Source organism: Bufo bufo, chromosome 6 (assembly GCF_905171765.1).
Source record: "Bufo bufo chromosome 6, aBufBuf1.1, whole genome shotgun sequence".
Taxonomy (NCBI): Eukaryota; Metazoa; Chordata; class Amphibia; order Anura; family Bufonidae; genus Bufo; species Bufo bufo.
The window spans coordinates 152,943,675-152,964,446 of record NC_053394.1 but is presented as its reverse complement, the minus strand read 5'-3'; the positions used below and the strand labels follow the sequence as shown (position 1 = coordinate 152,964,446).

The following is a 20,772-nucleotide window of genomic DNA, read 5'->3' as shown; positions in this document are numbered from 1 at the left end:
TGCATTCTGTATTCAGAATGCTATTATTTTCCCTTATAACCATGTTATAAGGGAAAATAATACAATCTACAGAACACCTAACCCAAACCCGAACTTCTGTGAAGGAGTTCGGGTTTGGGTACCAAACATGCAGATTTTTCTCACGCGCGTGCAAAACGCATTACAAAGTTTTGCACTCGCGTGGAAAAATCGCGCATGTTCCCGCAACGCACCCGCACCTTTCCTGCAACGCCCGTGTGAAACAAGCCTTAGGCCGAGTTCACACGAACGTGTGTGACCCGTGCCCGTGCTGCGGCCCGAAAATTGCGAGCTGCAATGCACGATCGCCGGCCGTGGGTCAGCCGCATCGGATCACGGACCCATTCACTTTAACGGGTCCGCGATCCGCCCATTCCGCAAAAAGATAGGACCTGTTCTATCTTTTTGCGGAACGGAAGTACGGGACGCAACCCCACGGAAGCACTCCGTAGTGTTTCCGAGGGGTCCCGTTCCGGGCGGCCGTTCCGCAATTCTGGATTTGTGGACCCATTGAAGTGAATGGGTCTGCATCCGTGATGCGGAATGCACACGGAACTGTGGCCGTGTATTGCGTGTTGCTTTCGTGTGAACTAGGCCTTACTAAAAATCAGGCTTGACTACCATACTTCGCTTTCTAGCCATCACTTCAGCTGGTAAAGGTGTTTGCACCTGACACGAGAATAGGGATGTAGCACTGCATAAATAGCCGGATTTGCCCCAAGCACCCAGCTTTACTAGAAACAGATAGAACGAATAAATGGCTGAATAGAATATTGACAGAAAGGGACGACTTCAGGGGGAGGATGGAAGACGTTACATTATGAATGATTCCCTATCAGTAATAGGCCTAATGCACACGACAGTTGTTTTTTTGCATCTGCAAATTGTGCGTCTGCCAAAAAAAACGGATGCGGCATCCATTTTTTTGGGAGGATCCGTTTTTTTCCACAGGTCCCTTGTAATAAATGCCTATCCTTGTCCGCAAATGTGAAAAAAGTAGGACATGCACTATTTTTTTTGCTGAAGGGAAACACTGACAACGGACGCGGAACACAAACGGATGAACCATCATCATTTTTTTGCTGACCCATTGAAATGAATGGGTCCCCATCCTATCCGCAAAAAAAACGGAACGGAGGCCGAGAAAAACAACTGTCGTGTGCATGAGGCCATAGGCAAGAAATAAGTAGATCCGATTATCTGGAGCTACCTGAATGTGCAAAACTATCTCTGGACGAAGCTTTCTTTTCTTTATCTGGAAAAAAAAAAAATTAAAAATTAACTTTGCCTCAACACGAGAGAGAAAAATCTGTTTAATTGCTTCTCGCATTTACTGAGGATGTCTGCCAAGAAAAGTGCAGAATTCCAACTACGGTAATTGAGGCTGAGGGTTGGCTGAAAATCACATGTAACCTTTGCCGATAGAGGCGCGGCCAGGGACATCAGGGATCCACTAGAAAACTACTAGGAAAAAGCGAGCGTGACCGACTGGCATCAAATTAAGAGTCTGCATTCCCATTATCTTAAAGGGGTATTCCAATTGTAACAAGTTATCTTCTATCCACAGGATGAGGGATAACTATTAGATCGGCGGGAAGTCGCACCGATCATGAGGACGGAGATCCTGCACCCCTCGTGGAGCTGCAGGTCAAGCATGCACACTGCTGCTCCGTTGATTTCTATGGGAGTGCCAGAGACAGTCGAGTACAGCACTCCACTATTTCCGGAATTCCCACAGAGATGAATGGAGTGGCAGTGCACATGCTCTATCTGACACTCAACGAGGGGTGCAAGATCTCCGATCTGGTAATCAGTGGGGTTCCCAGCGATAGGACATCCATCGATATAATAGTTATCCCCCATCCTGTGGATAGAATATAACTTGTCACAACTGGAATATCCCTTTAAGGCCTCTTTCACACGACCGTTTTTTTTTTCTGTTTGCGGGCGTTTTTTTGCGTTCTGTATACGGTCCGTATACGGAACCATTAATTTTAATGGTTCCGCGCAAAAAATGGAATGTACTCCTTATGCATTCCATTTCCGTATTTCTGTTTTTCCGTTCCGTTGGAAGATAGAACATGTCCTATTATTGCCCGCAAATCATGTTCCATGGTTCCATTCAAGTCAATGGGTCCGCAAAAAAAAACGGAACACATACGGAATGTACTCCATATGTCTTCCGTATCCGTTCCATTGTTGCGGAACCATCCATTGAAAATTTTATGCCCAGCCCAATTTTTTCTATGTAGTTACTGTATACTATATATGCCATATGGAAAAACGGAACGGAAATGGAAACACAACGGAAACAAAAAAACGGAACAAGGGATCCGTGAAAAACGGACTGCAAAATACTGAAAAAGCCATACGGTTGTGTGAAAGAGGCCTTAGGCCTCTTTCACACGGGCGTTGCGGGTGCGTTGCAGGAAAATGTGCGATTTTTCCACGTGAGTGCAAAGCGTTTTAATGCGTTTTGCACGCGTGTAATAAAAATCGCCATGTTTGGTACCCAGACCCGGATTTCTTCACAGAAATTTGGGTTTGGGATCGGTGTTCTGTAGATTTTATTATTTTCCCTTATAACATGGTGATAAATGAAAATAATATCATTTTTAATACAGAATGCTAAGTAAATTAGGGATGGAGGGGTTAAAAAATAAAAAATAAAATAATTAAACTCACCTTATCCACTTGTTTGCGCAGTCCAGCTCATCTTTTGTCTTCTTCTTTGAGGACCTGGGAGGAAAAGGACCTTTGGTGATGTCACTGCGCTCATCACATGGTCCATCGCCATGGTGATGGACCATATAATGGACCATGTGATGAGCGCAGTGACGTCACCAAAGGTCCTTTTCCTCCCAGGTCCTCAAAGAAGAAGAAAGAGGACGAGCCGGGCTTTGCGAACAAGTGGATAAGGTGATTTTAATGATTTTTTTGATTTTTTTAACCCCTCCATCCCTAATTTACTTAGCATTCTGTATTAAGAATGCTATTATTTTCCCTTATAACCATGTTATAAGGGAAAATAATAAAATCTACACAACACCGATCCCAAACCCGAACTTCTGTGAAGTCCGTGTTCGGGTTTGGGTACCAAACATTCAGATTTTTCTCATGCGCGTTCAAAACGCATTAAAACGCTTTTCCCGCAACGCACCTGCATCTTTTCCCACAACGCACCCGCAACGCCCGTGTTAAAGAGGCCATAGAGCATGCTGCGATTTTCACGCAATGCACAAGTGATGCGTGAAACTCACCACTCATGTGCACAGCCCCATTGGAGTGAATGGGTCCAATGGGGCAGGTGCAGGGTGCAATGCGTGCACCCGCACAGAATTCTCTCCCCTGTGAAAGGGGCCTTAGTCTTCTAGGAACGCAGTGTGAAAACCAATATAGCTGCAATTATCCCCAGACTGAATGGTGCCCAATGTTCCTGGACAAATATGCCCAGTACTGTAGTAAAATACCCACACTCCCTTACGTACGTGCCATGCTAGGCAGATCCGCCATTCTGGAAAAACTGGGGAAAAAAACATTGGGAGCTGGATTGGCACCGAATGAAAATTTGCCATGGATTTTTTTTTCTCTACAACAATGGCTTATGCCTGGAGACGTTTCCTACCAGCCTAAATCAGGAATGCCAAGTTTTAATGAAAAGGAACGACCGATTCTAGAGAGCGGGCAGAACACACAGCGCGTCGACCAGCGAGACGGCGAAGAACAGCTGAATCTTCCTGCCTGTGACCTCAGATGACCCGGCCTCCCCGCAGACTCTGGATGCATTTCACTAAGCTCTTGTGTTACAATATTTGCAGCTAATAATCTGATTACTGTTCCATAACGGAATCATGGCTTCATGAGGCCTTCCAGCATGATGTCAATGAAAACAACGCCGGAGGGGCTGAGATGCTGGCTGCACACAGAATACAAATCCGGAAGGCTTTCACGCCATACACACGGATTGAGCCATCACCAATCACGGGGTCCATCCAACCTTAGGGCTCATGCACACAAACGTATTTTCTTTCCGTGTCCGTTCCGTTTTTTTGTGGACCATATCCGAAATCATTCATTTTAATGAGTCCGCAAACAAAACGGAAGTTACTCCGTGTGCATTCCATTTCCGTATGTCTATATTTCCGTTCTGCAAAAAAATAGAACATGCCCTATTATTTTCTGCATACGGACAAGGATAGGACTGTTCTATTAGGGGCCAGCTGTTCCTTTCTGCGAAATACAGAATGCACACGGACGTCATCTGTATTGTTTGCGGATCCGTTTTTTGCGGACTGCAAAATACCTACGGTCGTGTGCATGAGCACTTAGGTGAATCCACGTATAATGGGAACTTCTGCAACTTTCTGTTAGAGATCCTGAAAATGCTGAGTGGCTGAAACACAAAGCCTGCTTGCTGTCAGTGAACAGAAGCAACCTTCTTTATATCCAGAGGATGGGATAACCCGTCGTTACAAAGTATAAAAATATGTCAGTCAGAAGGCCAGATTGTTTAACTCAAAGGATTGTCTGGACTGGATGCAAATGTAACAAAATCTCAGCTGTGATAAGGATAACAGCCATACAAGTTTTTACTGTTTGCATACACTGACAGCAAACAGAAGTTAGAAACTGAAGCACACATGGTGGAATTTATAAAAACTAGCGTTTCATATGCCAGTCTTTATCAGAATTGTGCCAGCACTAGATGTACCAAATTTACTAAAAGGGTTGTTCCAGGATTAGAAAAACATGGCTGCTTTCTTCCAGAAACAGCACCACACCTGTCCTTTTGCTGTATCTGGTATTACTACTCAGCTCTGTTGAAGTGAACAGGGCTGAGTTGTAATACCACACACAACCTGTGTACAGGTGTGGTGCTGTTTTAGGAAAACTGCAGCCATATTCTGATCCTGGACAATCCCTTTAAGAGGAGCCAGCTTTTAGTAATTTTTTTCATGCATCTTCCAGCAGTTTGTACCTCAGAACAAATCTATAAGCTGGGGGGATTTCAGCTATACTTTTCTGTCGTAAATTGTAGTAAATGACAAAAAATGGCAAGAGCATGTAAAACTGAAAAAAAAGTTGCCCATTTTTAGGCAAAATGCCCAAAAATGTATGACTTTTGTAGTCCCAAGGCTTCATGCGCACAACCATATGTATTTTGAGATGCGCAAATTGTGGATCCACAAAATCTGGATGCAGTCCATTTTGCATCTGCAATTTTTGAGGACCCACGGTCCACATTTTGTGGGCAAGCGTAGGACATGTTCTATCTTTTTGCAGAACGGACATATGGATGCAGAAAGCACATGGATCATCTGCGTGCTTTGCGCATATCCGCATGTCCGTTCTGCAAAAAGATAAAACATGTCCACAAAATGCGGACCAAGGACCCATTGAAGTCAATGGGTCCACAAAAGAAATGCGGACGGTACATAGGCCACGATTTTTGCACCACAAAACGGATACAGTCATGTGCATGAGGCCTTAGCCCGAAAGCCCCTTTTGCGGCATATCAAGTTGTGTATACATCTACTGTAAGTTCTCTGTTCTGGGTGTTGTACCCTGTGGACTTATGCATGGAATACAACTAGGATTAGATCCTTTAGCGGCTTGGGACTCATGCACACGAACATGTGCGGCCCGTGCCCGTATCACTTGAACGGGTCCGCAATCTGCAAGTCATGGAGCAGAAGCCCATGGAAGCACTACGGAGGGCTTCAGCACCACAAAAAAATAGAACATGTTCTATTTTTTGGCGGTGAGGACTGCATCTTACGGATCGCGGACCCATTCAAGTGAATGGGTCCGCATCTGCAAACGGTGGTCACACAGCCGGTGCCCGTCCATTGCAGACCGCAGCACGGGGCACACACGTTCGTGTGCATGAGCCCTTAGACTGACATTGTGCAGACGTTTCTCCTGCCTGGGAGTAACTATGCCACATCTTTATGATGAAGCATACAGAATGTACACTGTGTGCAGAATTATTAGGCAAATGAGTATTTTGACCACATCATCCTCTTTATGCATGTTGTCTTACTCCAAGCTGTATAGGCTCGAAAGCCTACTACCAATTAAGCATATTAGGTGATGTGCATCTCTGTAATGAGAAGGGGCGTGGTCTAATGACATCAACACCCTATATCAGGTGTGCATAATTATTAGGCAACTTCCTTTCCTTTGGCAAAATGGGTCAAAAGAAGGACTTGACAGGCTCAGAAAAGTCAAAAATAGTGAGATATCTTGCAGAGAGATGCAGCACTCTTAAAATTGCAAAGCTTCTGAAGCGTGATCATCGAACAATCAAGCGTTTCATTCAAAATAGTCAACAGGGTCGCAAGAAGCGTGTGGAAAAACCAAGGCGCAAAATAACTGCCCATGAACTGAGAAAAGTCAAGCGTGCAGCTGCCAAGATGCCACTTGCCACCAGTTTGGCCATATTTCAGAGCTGCAACATCACTGGAGTGCCCAAAAGCACAAGGTGTGCAATACTCAGAGACATGGCCAAGGTAAGAAAGGCTGAAAGACGACCACCACTGAACAAGACACACAAGCTGAAACGTCAAGACTGGGCCAAGAAATATCTCAAGACTGATTTTTCTAAGGTTTTATGGACTGATGAAATGAGAGTGAGTCTTGATGGGCCAGATGGATGGGCCCGTGGCTGGAATGGTAAAGGGCAGAGAGCTCCAGTCCGACTCAGATACCAGCAAGGTGGAGGTGGAGTACTGGTTTGGGCTGGTATCATCAAAGATGAGCTTGTGGGGCCTTTTCGGGTTGAGGATGGAGTCAAGCTCAACTCCCAGTCCTACTGCCAGTTTCTGGAAGACACCTTCTTCAAGCAGTGGTACAGGAAGAAGTCTGCATCCTTCAAGAAAAACATGATTTTCATGCAGGACAATGCTCCATCACACGCGTCCAAGTACTCCACAGCGTGGCTGGCAAGAAAGGGTATAAAAGAAGAAAATCTAATGACATGGCCTCCTTGTTCACCTGATCTGAACCCCATTGAGAACCTGTGGTCCATCATCAAATGTGAGATTTACAAGGAGGGAAAACAGTACACCTCTCTGAACTGTGTCTGGGAGGCTGTGGTTGCTGCTGCACGCAATGTTGATGGTGAACAGATCAAAACACTGACAGAATCCATGGATGGCAGGCTTTTGAGTGTCCTTGCAAAGAAAGGTGGCTATATTGGTCACTGATTTGTTTTTGTTTTGTTTTTGAATGTCAGAAATGTATATTTGTGAATGTTGAGATGTTATATTGGTTTCACTGGTAAAAATAAATAATTGAAATGGGTATATATTTGTTTTTTATTAAGTTGCCTAATAATTATGCACAGTAATAGTCACCTGCACACACAGATATCCCCCTAAAATAGCTAAAACTAAAAACAAACTAAAAACTACTTCCAAAAATATTCAGCTTTGATATTAATTAGTTTTTTGGGTTCATTGAGAATATGGTTGTTGTTCAATAATAAAATTAATCCTCAAAAATACAACTTGCCTAATAATTCTGCACTCCCTGTATGATCCAAGCTGGAATGAACCCAGACTGGAACGAGCAGAGTTTTGGGTCTTCATCTTATGGCATATGAATGTAGATTGGCAGAGAAGAAAAATTAATATAAAAATGAAAAAAAGCCTGTGGTTTTCACCAGTGCGAAATCTGTGATCTATGGGCTCTTCAGTCACTAAAATCTGCTCACCCAAAATCCTAAAACTCAATTTTTTGTCCTGTAGAAGAATAAGGAGTAGAACAGTGAGGGAACCGGGATCGGGGTCACACTGCTAGTGTCAGCCTGGTCCACACTGCCAGTGATTTGTTAAACAGATTTGGAGTCTTCTAATGGTTTTACAGGCCGCTATCTGACTCGAACGAGTCCTACATTTCTCTCGCCAGTTAAGACGTTCTTGGGCATCAATAACATTCCTGAGCAGGAGTCAGGAAATAATTCTGTGAAATCCTGTGCTAAGTCGCCTGAGGAACGTTTTCCCGATGGAATCGATTCAAGATAAATTATTTATAGAAGGACATTTAGAGGTCAAATGTTTAAAGGGAAAAAACATAGGAAAGACGAGCAGAATGTCTCATTCTCAAGTCTCACAGCATCGAGAAGGAACACAAAATCTTTTAGCATTTCTGAAATAGTCAGGACATTGAGGACAGAGGCAAAATAAAACAAAAAACAACTCTAAAGAAAACCCTGGAATATCAGATAACAGCCATGGAATATGGTAGCATGCCTCTTTAAAGGGGTTGTGCAAGGATGTGGTGGAAGAGTTTTGGCAACCCCACCCTACTTACCTAAATCTGTAACTGCGCTGAGTCCCCGCTCCTTCTCATCCCAGCCTGTGATGCTCTGCTAGGCTCCCTCGCTGTAAACATCCCATTTGACATTGCCTGCAGCCAATCACTGGCCTTGACGATGACCGACTCCCCTCATGTCATGACAGATGGTCACATAACGCAAGGGGATCCAGTCTCTGTCGCAGCCAGTGATTGGCTGTGGCAATGTCAAACTGGAGGAGCCCAGGCCTGGAAGAGAAGGAGCGGGTAGCCAGCGCTGGGAAGCAGTTGGCTTCAAGTCCAGCCAAGTGAGGGGAAAGGGGGGTTTGGCAAAACTCCCCCAATCTTCCACAACCGTTTTAAGGCTGGAGGTACATGATGACATGTTTTGCACGACATGAAGAACGAGATGTTGCATCTAATGATTGTCAGTAGTGTTGCGCTGCAACTGTGATGCAACAATTCAACAAAATCCAAGACTTTTAGTTTTTTGGTCACAGGTCACCAGGTTGCACATAACTTTGCCATCCTAGACCACAATACAAGCTAAGTGTGACTTGCCTGTGACTTTGTTTTGTTCCAGCCAAATCACAAATCTAAAATAGTCGTGTGAAAGCAAGTTGTAGACAACTTTCACATATGTTTTTGGTTGCGCCACTTTTCTAAGACGTGCTGTCACACGACACGTCACCATGTAGCCCAGCCTAAATGTGATGTCAATCAAGGGAGTAGAATGGAGCAGGCACTATATGCAAAATCTCTCACAGAAGCTCCAGGATGGTTATCTAGGACATACTTCACCAGTCCTGACATCAGTAGTCTCCTAATAAAGGTGGTGTCACGTAGTCTTTTTTAGGCATTTTGCATTTTTTTGTGAATTTTTTAACTGATGTTTTTGCTGCATTTTTAAGGAAAATGAAAAAACACCAGCCCCCCCCCCCCCCCCCCCCCCCCCCAAGTTTCATGGGAGTCTTTGGAAATTATTATTAAACGCAGCACAAATGCTCTTTTTGTAGTGGCGTTTTTGGAAACTTGGTGTGTTTTTTTTGTGGTCAATTACAGCATGCCCTTGGTGTCTAAGTGTTTTGTGCCGTAGACATCTATCATTTTTGGACCTGTTGAGAAATACAAGTGGCAACATGTGCTGCATTTTTAATAGCCTTTTTTTTTTTAACCAATGTATGTTTTTCATGTTGCTCTACAGAGGAAGCTCAGAAAAGAAAAAAAGTAGCAGCACTTATGAATCTATAGCAAAAAGTCTCTGTGGTGGTGGTGCCCGCAGTGTTGGATACCAGTCTGTAGTATCCCCAAATCATCCAGAATAAATCAAAAATAAAACTGCAGCACTCGCCGGTCTTAAATTCATGCTGGTTTATTCACCAAAAATTGCAACGTTTCGACCTCTTGGTCTTTCTCAAGCAAACTGTTTGCTTGAGAAAGACAGAGAGGTCGAAACGTCACCATTTTTGGTGAATGAACCAGCATGAATTGAAGATGGGCGAGTGCTGCAATTTTATTTTTGATTTGCTCTAAAGAGGAAATGACATTACAGGGGCAGACCGCTTCATATATAAAAGAAAAACACAAAAAGGCATGCAAAAAAACACTATAAAAAAAGCATTTGGCCAAAAATGCCACAAAAATGCTTAAAAAAACTCCTCCTTAAAAAATATCACAGAAAACACAGTTCACAACATGTACCAGTCTTCCCACTAAAGTGCAGCAAATAAATATACAGAACAAGGGAAGGTGTGAACATATCCTTCTAGTTCTGCTGTACCTACCTGGTCTATCTCTGTACCTACCTGGTCTGCTGTACCTACCTGGTCTATCTCTGCTTCCTTCTCTCAGGGCTGACCATCCTGCTTAGACAACGGACTATATTCTGGGACTGATGAGACTGCAGGCAGCGATACGTTGGCAGACACACTGGTCTATTCATCTCACCTTGATGACATTATATTGTCTGACCACTGCTCCCCAATAACCCCCCCCCCCCCCCATCCCATAGAGTGATACCAGCACAGACACTTACCTGTTATGTCATCAGGAGACGTGGAGTGACCGTGAGAAGGGTTGAATTTCAGGTTCTCAGAGCAGCCACTGGTCACAGACAGGCTCTGTGATATCACTAGATCTAGCATTTCCTTGTACCTGCGGAGACGGAGATGGATAATTTATTCCACTCTGCATGCATAATGATTGTTCCCAATGCCATATAAATATTAAAACACAACACCTAAATCTCATTTTCCATTTAAATTTCATAAAATAACATTTGCTGGAGTTATTCCACCTAAGAGAATGCGGCATGTAAATGAGGGAAGCGGCTCCTCGGAGACCGTACATGTTTGATTGCCGTTTGTCTGATTTATGTCGTTTACCATCAGAAAATGACTTTTTGGTCTCCTGCTAATAAAACTCCGGCACATGAAGGATCTGGGAGGTAAATGTGACAAACCCCACTCCTCTCAGTTACTTCATCCGGGGCCCCAGACGGCTTTAATGCAACATTAATGAGAGCAGGATACATGGTATTAGGGGTTTCTTTAAAAGCTCTGATGAGGACTACAACACCCAACATGCCTGTCCTTCTACTGTATTTATATAGGACATTACAAGGCTTTGTGCACGCAGTGAAGATTTGGTTCGCATTTTCTATAGAAAAAAAGATATGTTAGAAAATGTATTTCTTTTTTTTTTTATATATATCTACACTCGTACATTTGGACGGTATTTTGCATCTGACTTTTTATTTTACAGCCAATATTCTAAGATTCAAACCGCCCTATTAAAAAACGTCCATATTGCAGCTGCAAAACGGAGATGATTTTTAATATGCAGTGAGGTCCACAGGCCATTTGAGTGTTAGGATCTGGCTACACGGCGACATGTGTTGTGCGACATTTCATGTAATGAATTTCACTGGTATCATTATGGGACATGCTAAACGCTGCAACTGCAACTAGACAGTCGCAAAACTACTCAAGTTGGATTTTTCTGCGACTGCGGTGTCACAGGAGCAACATGTGGCATGGTACATTGCGACACCACTGAAATCCGTCATGTCAAATATATGTAGCCATAACCCTTTGTGTCGTGCGAAACATGTCGCCGTGTAGTTGGACCCTTAGGCCTCTTGCACACGAACGTGTGCGCCCCGTTGCCGTATTGCGGACCGCATTTGCGGATCCGCAATACACGGGTGCCGTTCCGTGGGCATTCCGCATCACGGGTGCAGACCTATTCACTTGAAGGGGTCCGCAAATCTGGAGGTGCGGAATGGAAGCACGGAACGGAACCCTACGGAAGCACTATGGAGTGCTTCCGTGGGGCTTCGTCCCGTACTTCCGTTCCGCAAAAATATAGAACATGTCCTATCTTTTTGCGGAATGGCCGGATCGCAGACCCACGGACAGTGTTCGTGCATTTTGCGGGCCGGAGCACGACCACAGGGCGCACACGTTCGCGTGCAAGAGGCCTTACTCAGATGGGCAAGGCATGTAAGATTCACACACCAGGGTGATATCAATGCTCTATCATTTGGGGAAATTTGTCAAGTAAAAATTCAAACTTGGTTAGTGAGGTATTTATTTTGGGTATTAGGGAGGACTTTTAAGGACTTTAAATAAATGTTTTAAAAATAAGAAAATAGTGGGGGATATATAGTGATCTGTGAGCCTTAGGCATTGTGGAGAGATAAACTATAGATTTATCCCCTTTTTACCCACTTAGGGCCTGCACGGACTCTAGGTCAGTGAGGGGGGAAAAAGAAGTGTCAGTTGCACTATTGACTTATCTGGGTCCATGTGATGCACACACACGGACAGTACAGGGATGGAAAATATGCCCATCTGAAACAGGACTAAAGTCAAGCAACCAATCAGATTCCACCTTTCATTTTGGACAGCTCCTATGGAAAATGAAAGGTGGAATCTAATTGGTTGCTAAGGGCAACTAAGCCGGTTCTACTTTACACCAGTTTGATAAATGAACCCCTGCCTTATATACACAGATTCCATTTCCAAATGTCCCCATTTACACTGGATTTTCCATTTTAATACCTCAAACCAAAATAAAGCCGATTAGCTATATCTGTTTCTGAGAAAGCTGAGTGGCACCAGATATGTCCGCCTAAATCCCGTCAGGGTTGTCATCCAGCGCTCACATAATCCTGGATGTCAAATCTTCCTGTTCAAGTAGTGATCCATCCCTACTGCCGTATAACTTGGCAGGCTGACCATTCTGCAGTCGTAGAAAGCTTGGCGACTACAACCCCCATAATGGCGAACAGGTCAGCTGTCACCTATTCTTCTTGAGTACATTAGGGACTTTGCCGGAGTGGACACAGTAGATTGGCGCACCCTGGATAATGATAATCATTGTATTAATAATTCCAGCAATTCCATGTACAGCAAGGGTGCACAAACTGTGCCACCTGCGCCCCTCAATGCCACTCTGTGCGGCCCCCAACCATCTGTTAACAGACATGTATGCCTATGTAATTTTCCTGTATTTCTCCCATTTATGTTACATACTGTATGGTCAATATGCCATAAATACAGTATTTCAGTTGTAATACCCAACCCCTTTAAGTTTTATTTTCAGCCCTTGGGTTTGACAATGTGGCCCACAACCAGCAAAGGGAAAGGTTGTGCACCCCTGGTGTACAGGATGAAGATTTTGGGTGCTTTATCTGTGAATAATAAACGTGTAAACAGCCCTGGACCTAATATCATGTAATTAATACAAGTGATGAACACAATGCTGCTTTCTCCTCACAGAGCAGACATGTTAATAGATAACATGAGAAATCTGCAGCTAATTACCAGAACGGGGACAAGCACACAGGGCCGGGGCTGCAGACAGGGCTGCGCTGGCACACACAGCAGATCCTCCACCATTTGCTAGGCCTGTCGTCACTCACATACCCCTGAGGCATGGACGTTTAGGGAAAGCATGACCGCTCTTAAAAGCCCCGTTTCAGAACAATGTCAGGGAGCGGAACCCAAGAGATGACAGCTGGAGGTAGAGGGAGGGCTACTGGGCAAACATCAAAGCTCTGCTCGACTGCAAAAAATGCATCAAAAGCATATGGATTCCCCAAGTCAGAAACTACTGCCGAGTATTGGCCTACTGACTCCACAGAGGGCATGGCACCCCTGGGCCGACAGAAGCCAGAGACCCCCCATCAGCTGCTCACAGGGTTATTACTAGGAAAAAACGTCTCCAAACCTAAGTGATTGATGATGACTGCACATAGACTATAGTAACAGCACAGGAAAATCCGCTAACAGGTGGCCGCTTGTTATATATTGTCATCCTATGCGTTAGAATGGACCAGTCTTGCGGGAAAATTGAACCTACAAGGGGCATGCTGCGCGTCATTCTGCACGGACTTATGGTCTGTGTGGAAAAGTGCACATATGACCATAATAAGTCCGTGCCCACACTTGGACAGTACCCGGACATGAACATCGCTCGGCTGAAGGAGAAGTAATTAATGTTCTGCTTGCTGATTGTAATGGGCCTTTATAATAGCCAATTAACGGCTGATATGAATGTTTGGTCCTTTTCACTGTTCTCCAATCAGCTGACACGTGGCTTATCGGACCTTTTATGTTGGCATAAAAATTTTGGGTCTTATGGTTTGCATCAACATCCCTTAAAGGGCATCTGTCAGCAGATTTGCTATAGGCATCTGTCAGCAGATTTGTACCTATGACACTGGCTGACCTGTTACATGTGCGCTTGGCAGCTGAAGGCATCTGCGTTGGTCCCATGTTCATATGTGCCCGCATTACTGAGAAAAATTAGGTTTTAATATATGCAAATCAGCATCTTGGAGCAATGGGGGCGTTGCCATTACACCTAGGGGCTCCGCTCTCTCTGCAACTGCTGTGCCTTCCCCTCTTTGATTGACCAATTGCTCCTATCTTCCGTTCTGGGCTGTGGTCACATGACCATGTCCATGCAGCTCTTTATTTCCTGTGATGTTATGTCCATGGGCGTGTCAGTGATAGGAGAGTGTCTATGTAACTAGATGGTGGGAGGAGCTATAAACTAGCTGGGCATTGTTAGGGGCAGTGATAGGAGAGTGTTTATGTAACTAGCTGGGTGGGAGGAGCTATAAACTAGCTAGGCGCTGTTAGGGGCGGTACTAGAGCTGTGGCAGAGAAAGGAGAAGTGCATCATGGGTTTGGTTGGATACAGCAACAGGAAGTGCTATATCCAGAAACAGTGGGATTGTTTACATGGTGAAAACGGGTCAGGAAAGTCTGAATTGGAAAAAGCAAGATGTACATAAGGTAAGCAACTACATGGGCATATCTGTTAAAAGACATATCAATCCCGGAGAACTCCTTTAAGGCAGATGAATGATTGCAATGGATTACTCGCTGTTATCAGCCATTTAATATACTGGAGAGGCTGACAACAGGGCAAGGGAATACAATCTATTGCTCCTATTTCAGGCTGGAGAGAGGTTGACTGTAACATATTTCAACACCAGATCCACAAACAGCAGCCAAAACCATGTTAGTTCAAGCTGCTGTGATGTCATGCCTTGAAGTAAGGGTTAAAACATCTACAAGATTCTCCGCTGGCCTCACATACGGAACATATTCCAATATGTTTTTGGAATAATTCTTAGAAACAAGCAATTTGGGCCTGCTCCAAACAATGTATAGACAGAGCTGAAATCAGGAAATGGTGGGAGACGCTGCCTTCCTGGATTATTTCAATGACTTCTGAGTCTTTCCTTGGCTGCCGGAGGACGGCTGTCTGAGCCAGTCGCAGGGACCGATAGCTGCAGCGCAGCTTTTCTTACCAGGTCTCAGCTGCTGCCCCAGCAGGTTTGGGGGCAACGAAAGGACCCACATAAGTTCAAATCACACGTGTTTTCCAGTTTGTGGAGCAAAAAGAAGTTTGATTGACAGAAAACTGGTTCAGGTTCAAAACATACAAAGATATTTACAGCGGTAAAACAACCGAAGCTGTTTCTAATATAAAGATCCATCTGGCACGATGCAGAAATCTAGCGGGTGTTTATTTTAGAACAATGCAGCAATAACGTGGTCAGGATGCTGCACACCGCGGCCTTGGGTCTGCTATACCATCCATGTTCTCAGGAAAGTATGTCTGCAGTGATCAGCAGGAAGCTCGCCAACAACACAGATCAGCAATGCCCATGGGCAGTAATAGGGAGTATTGTTATCTGCAGCGAATGCAAGATGAATACCGTCAAAGCAGATGTACTTATCCGCCACATCACCAGAGCAGACGTACACAGCAACCACATCACCGGAGCAGACATACACAGAAGCCGCATCACCAGAGCAGATGTATACAGTGGCCACATCACCAGAGCAGACATACACAGCAACCACATCACCAGAGCAGACGTACACAGCAACCACATCACCAGAGCAGACGTACACAGCAGCCGCATCACCAGAGCAGACGTACACAGAAGCCGCATCACCAGAGTAGATGTACACGGCAGCCGCATCACCAGAGCAGATGTACACAGCAACCACATCACTAGAGCAGACGTACACAGCAACCACATCACCGGAGTAGACGTACACAGAAGCCGCATCACCAGAGTAGATGTACACGGCAGCCGCATCACCAGAGCAGATGTACACAGCAGCCGCATCACCAGAGCAGATGTACACACCAGCCGCATCACCAGAGCAGATGTACACAGCAGACTCATAACCAGAGCAGACGTACACAGCAGCCACATCACCAGAGCAGATGTACACAGCAGGCTCATCACCGGAGCAGACGTGCACAGCAGCTACATCACCAGAGCAGACGTGCACAGCAGCCGCATCACCAGAGCAGACGTACACGGCAGCCACATCTCCAGAGCAGACGTACACAGCAGCCTCATCACCAGAGCAGACGTACACGGCAGCCTCATCACCAGAGCAGACGTACACAGCAGCCTCATCACCAGAGCAGACGTACACAGCAGCCGCATCACCAGAGCAGATGTACACAGCAGCCACATCACCAGAGCAGACGTACACAGCAGCCACATCACCAGAGCAGACGTACACAGCAGCCGCATCACCAGAGCAGACGTACACAGCAGCCGCATCACCAGAGCAGACGTACACAGCAGCCGCATCACCAGAGCAGATGTACACAGCAGCCACATCACCAGAGCAGATGTACACAGCAGCCTCATCACCAGAGCAGACGTACACAGCAGCCGCATCACCAGATCAGACGTGCACAGCAGGCTCATCACCAGAGCAAATGTGCACAGCAGACTCATCACCAGAGCAGACATGCACAGCAGCCGCATCACCAGATTAGATGTACACAGCAGCCACATCACCAGAGCAGATGTACACAGCAGGCTCATCACCGGAGCAGACGTGCACAGCAGCCACATCACCAGAGCAGATGTACACAGCAGCCACATCACCAGAGCAGACGTACACAGCAGGCTCATCACCAGAGCAGACGTACACAGCAGCCACATCACCAGAACAGACGTACACAGCAGGCTCATCACCAGAGCAGACATACACAGCAGCCGCATCACCAGAGCAGATGTACACAGCAGCCACATCACCAGAGCAGACGTACACAGCAGCCACATCACCAGAGAAGACATACACAGCAGCCGCATCACCAGAGCAGACGTACACAGCAGCCTCATCACCAGAGCAGACGTACACAGCAGCCGCATCACCAGAGCAGATGTACACAGCAGCCACATCACCAGAGCAGATGTACACAGCAGCCTCATCACCAGAGCAGACGTACACAGCAGCCGCATCACCAGAGCAGACGTGCACAGCAGGCTCATCACCAGAGCAAATGTGCACAGCAGACTCATCACCAGAGCAGACATGCACAGCAGCCGCATCACCAGATTAGATGTACACAGCAGCCACATCACCAGAGCAGATGTACACAGCAGGCTCATCACCGGAGCAGACGTGCACAGCAGCCACATCACCAGAGCAGATGTACACAGCAGCCACATCACCAGAGCAGATGTACACAGCAGGCTCATCACCAGAGCAGACGTACACAGCAGCCACATCACCAGAGCAGACGTACACAGCAGGCTCATCACCAGAGCAGACATACATATCAGCCGCATCACCAGAGCAGACGTGCACAGCAGCCGCATCACCGGAGCAGACATATACAGCAGACGCATCACATAAGCAGATGTACACAATAGCAGATGTACAGCTCTGCACCGCCTGTCACTGTACCAGTGCATACAGCCCCTGCACCTACAGAGCAGATGTTCAGTGCAGCACTACTACAGGAGACTTCCAGCGCATCACACATAACAAATGTATAGTAATAGCAATGAGTGCAGTGCAGAAAATACTACAGATGAAGTCTATAACGCACAGGTCGTAGGCGACTTTCATGTGAAACAAACAGTATTTTGCCGTACCAATATCAGGAAGTCACCGCTGCCTCGGGCTAACAACTCCCCCAATCCGCTGGGGGCCCCGTCCGCACATATTGTTTTGTTTACGCTACATCTTCGGTCTGCTAACTTAATTTGTCTGCCCCCACAGCCAAGAGACTCAGTAAAAGCTCCCAATTCTGCTGAACTTAGGAGTGTTTTGTAAAAAGCCTCTCCTCGGACTTCCTCCCCCAGCATCAAGAATACAGGGGATAACCATGTGGAAAGAGAACAGATGCGTGAAAAACATTTATGCCCTCTAATTGCATTATTGTTCTGGGATTTCATTAGTTGCCGGGTGATTGATCATTTTCTTTTTACTGCTGATAAAGGACTGAGGGTGCAAGGAAAGAGGGGAAAAATGACGGAAAACACGAGAATTTGGAAATGAATGGATGAAAAATCTTGTTTTATGGTTCCTGATGTTATTATTAGTTATGGCCTAGCTTTCTGCAGTTCATATGAAAGGTCAGTAATGTGATGCATCAGACAGATTCGAAAAGTGGGTATTATAGGAACTATTGGACATCCCTGTAGCCCCCTGGACCTCAGGGGTGACAATCAGTATAACCGCCACTACTAGTTCTGCATAAGGAATCAGCCTATTATGCAAGAATACAGCAACAGGAGATATACACGAAAGTTTGCTACTCAGGATGATAACTGGAGCAGTAATGGTTTCCATTTCCCAGGGAAAAAAAGGATGAATGGAATTTTTTCGCAAAAAAAGAGTTTGGCTCATAAACTTGTATCATATGATGTAGATAAGAAACATATAGTAAAAGATTTGAATAATAAGAAAGCTGAATACATCTGGTGTTGCAGACAAACTTCATTTCTATCAAATTTACAGCAATTATGGGTATTTCTCTATTGTGGTGTATAAGCGCACGGCAGTGTAGTTCATGCAGATTTTGCTTGTGGATTTTCGTACGGTTTTCTGCACCAAAATCTGCATGTATTAATTGCCGATTTTGTTGCGGATTTTGAAGTGCATTTAGATAGATAGATAGAAAACATGGCTATATTAGCATCCACCTTACACCAAGGGCTCATATACATGCCATTGGCTGTTTTGCTGTCAGAGATTGCGGATACCAGCCGTTTTCATTCTGCATTTTGTGGAACAGCCGGCCCCTAATAGAACAGTCCGTCACATGGAGAATAATAGGACATGTTCTATTTTTTTGCGGAATGGCTATGCAGACATACGGACACGGAATGCACGTGGAGTAAATTCCGTTTTTTAAACAGACCCATTGAAGTGAATGGATCTGTATACAGGCTGCAAAAGAAAAAAGGCACAGAAACGGAAAAAAAATATATGTTCGTGTGCATGAGCCCTAATAGTGCCCTAATAATGTAAGACACAAAGTAGCGAACACTAATTTTACTCTATGCTGACCCCTATTATATAGCGTTCATAATCATCACCGTTTACTTGGCTTTCATTGTCAAAATACATATGGAGAGCAAATGTTCCCAAATACTCGGAAATTACAGCAGGACTGGGAGCAGAAATGAGCGGCGCTGCAGTGCCTGATACATATGTGCAGCAGGATTACCATGACCCAGACTGCAGTGCTTACAACGCCGCGGCCTTCCGGTTACACTGGATTTACTGCATTACACAGGAGATGTTTTCTCCATACGAGAGGAGATTGTGTTTTATAATACAAGGTATGTGAGGCTGGAGATCACACGCCACCCAAGGGAGGCTCAATTTGTATGTGGCGGCGTGCAAGACAGTGACGGATAACGGCTCCGGGCCAAGGTGTATTGTACAGCAAAAAGAGGCAAACCTTATTCTCATACACGTACTTAAAATATAGAGAACATGGATGGTACCCGGCCCCATTGTAGGTCTGCTGGATCACTAGCAGAAACGGGTCCCCAAGAGTCATACACAAGGGTTGTGCAGGCACTAACGCATCCGACAACTATGGAGGGCAATGAATGATCCCCTCAACATCAAACATCTAGCACTGCAGATAAGGGGCAGCTGAAAGAAAAAACATCCTGGCTTGGTTCATATTTCCCTTTGAGCCTCGGTCATGAATTTCCGCCATATTTGACATGAAAAATAGCACAGCATGCTGCTGAATTCTACCTGTTGAAATTGCGGTCAACATGGGCGAAACCTGTTGGATCTGTTATAATTCAATATGCAGTCAGGGCTTGTCATAGGACAGGTACAGCAATCCGTTCTTTGAAATTTTCAACGGCTATGTTCGAGCCCACACTAGTGTGAATGGTGTCTATATGGCGTTTATGCAATGGATGCCTGTTTTATTAACCAGTAAAATATTGTTGCGTAAAAATATAAAAGAAATAACCGCACTCTCTCCATATGGTACATATATTGCCATCTGTATATGGCCACCTGTATGGGTTATTAATCTACCGGATACTTCATTTCTAGCTATAGTTATTATGTCTATTAGAAGAGATTCCAGCACAACTTGGAGTTACATATAATGCTCATGCGCCATTCTATTCTTCCACATGGAAGCAGCAATCAGTAGCATGTACAATAAATGTGCAGACATCCATGATGAAATAAGTCGCACAGATATGATGTCTGGATGTCACTGGTGTCAGCCCCATATTGACCCCCTACCTGTCACCTGTACATGCAGAGCGGGTCGTCCACCCCCTTACCTTACAGCTTGCACCACGGCGGCTCGCTCACAGCCTAAGCCAGTCTCCCTTCTCCTGCTCCCTGGTTGTCGCACTCGCCTCCCCCTCCAAATGTCTGAGCAGCCGGTCACGGTGCACAGAACTGGAGGTCATTCATAATGGGAGGCAACAGCTGGGATATGGACCTCACAAAACTTCCTGCAATTAACAAGTGAAAGAGATGAGGGGAAGATATGGAGGAGGCGCAGGGCCATCCTTGCTGAAGGTGGCATTGTGGCTACTCAGGTTTCTGGTTGATCAGTTCAAGGTAAGAAGATGGATGAAATGGCCTTTTCTTTAGCTCCTACCTGCAGCAGAACAAG

The 20,772-nt window shown here is 45.3% G+C and overlaps 1 protein-coding gene across 1 annotated transcript in view; it reads right to left on the bottom strand.

Annotated features, from left to right (window-relative positions):
* EYA2 (EYA transcriptional coactivator and phosphatase 2) overlaps positions 1 to 20,509 on the bottom strand; it is an 85,380-nt gene extending 64,871 nt beyond the window's left edge. The window contains 3 exon segments of the mRNA XM_040436904.1: positions 1,229 to 1,273; positions 10,352 to 10,470; positions 20,432 to 20,509. Of these exon segments, the coding sequence (XP_040292838.1) occupies positions 1,229 to 1,273; positions 10,352 to 10,460 (154 nt within the window). The 5' untranslated portion in view covers positions 10,461 to 10,470; positions 20,432 to 20,509.
* Positions 20,510 to 20,772: the final 263 nt, after the last annotated feature.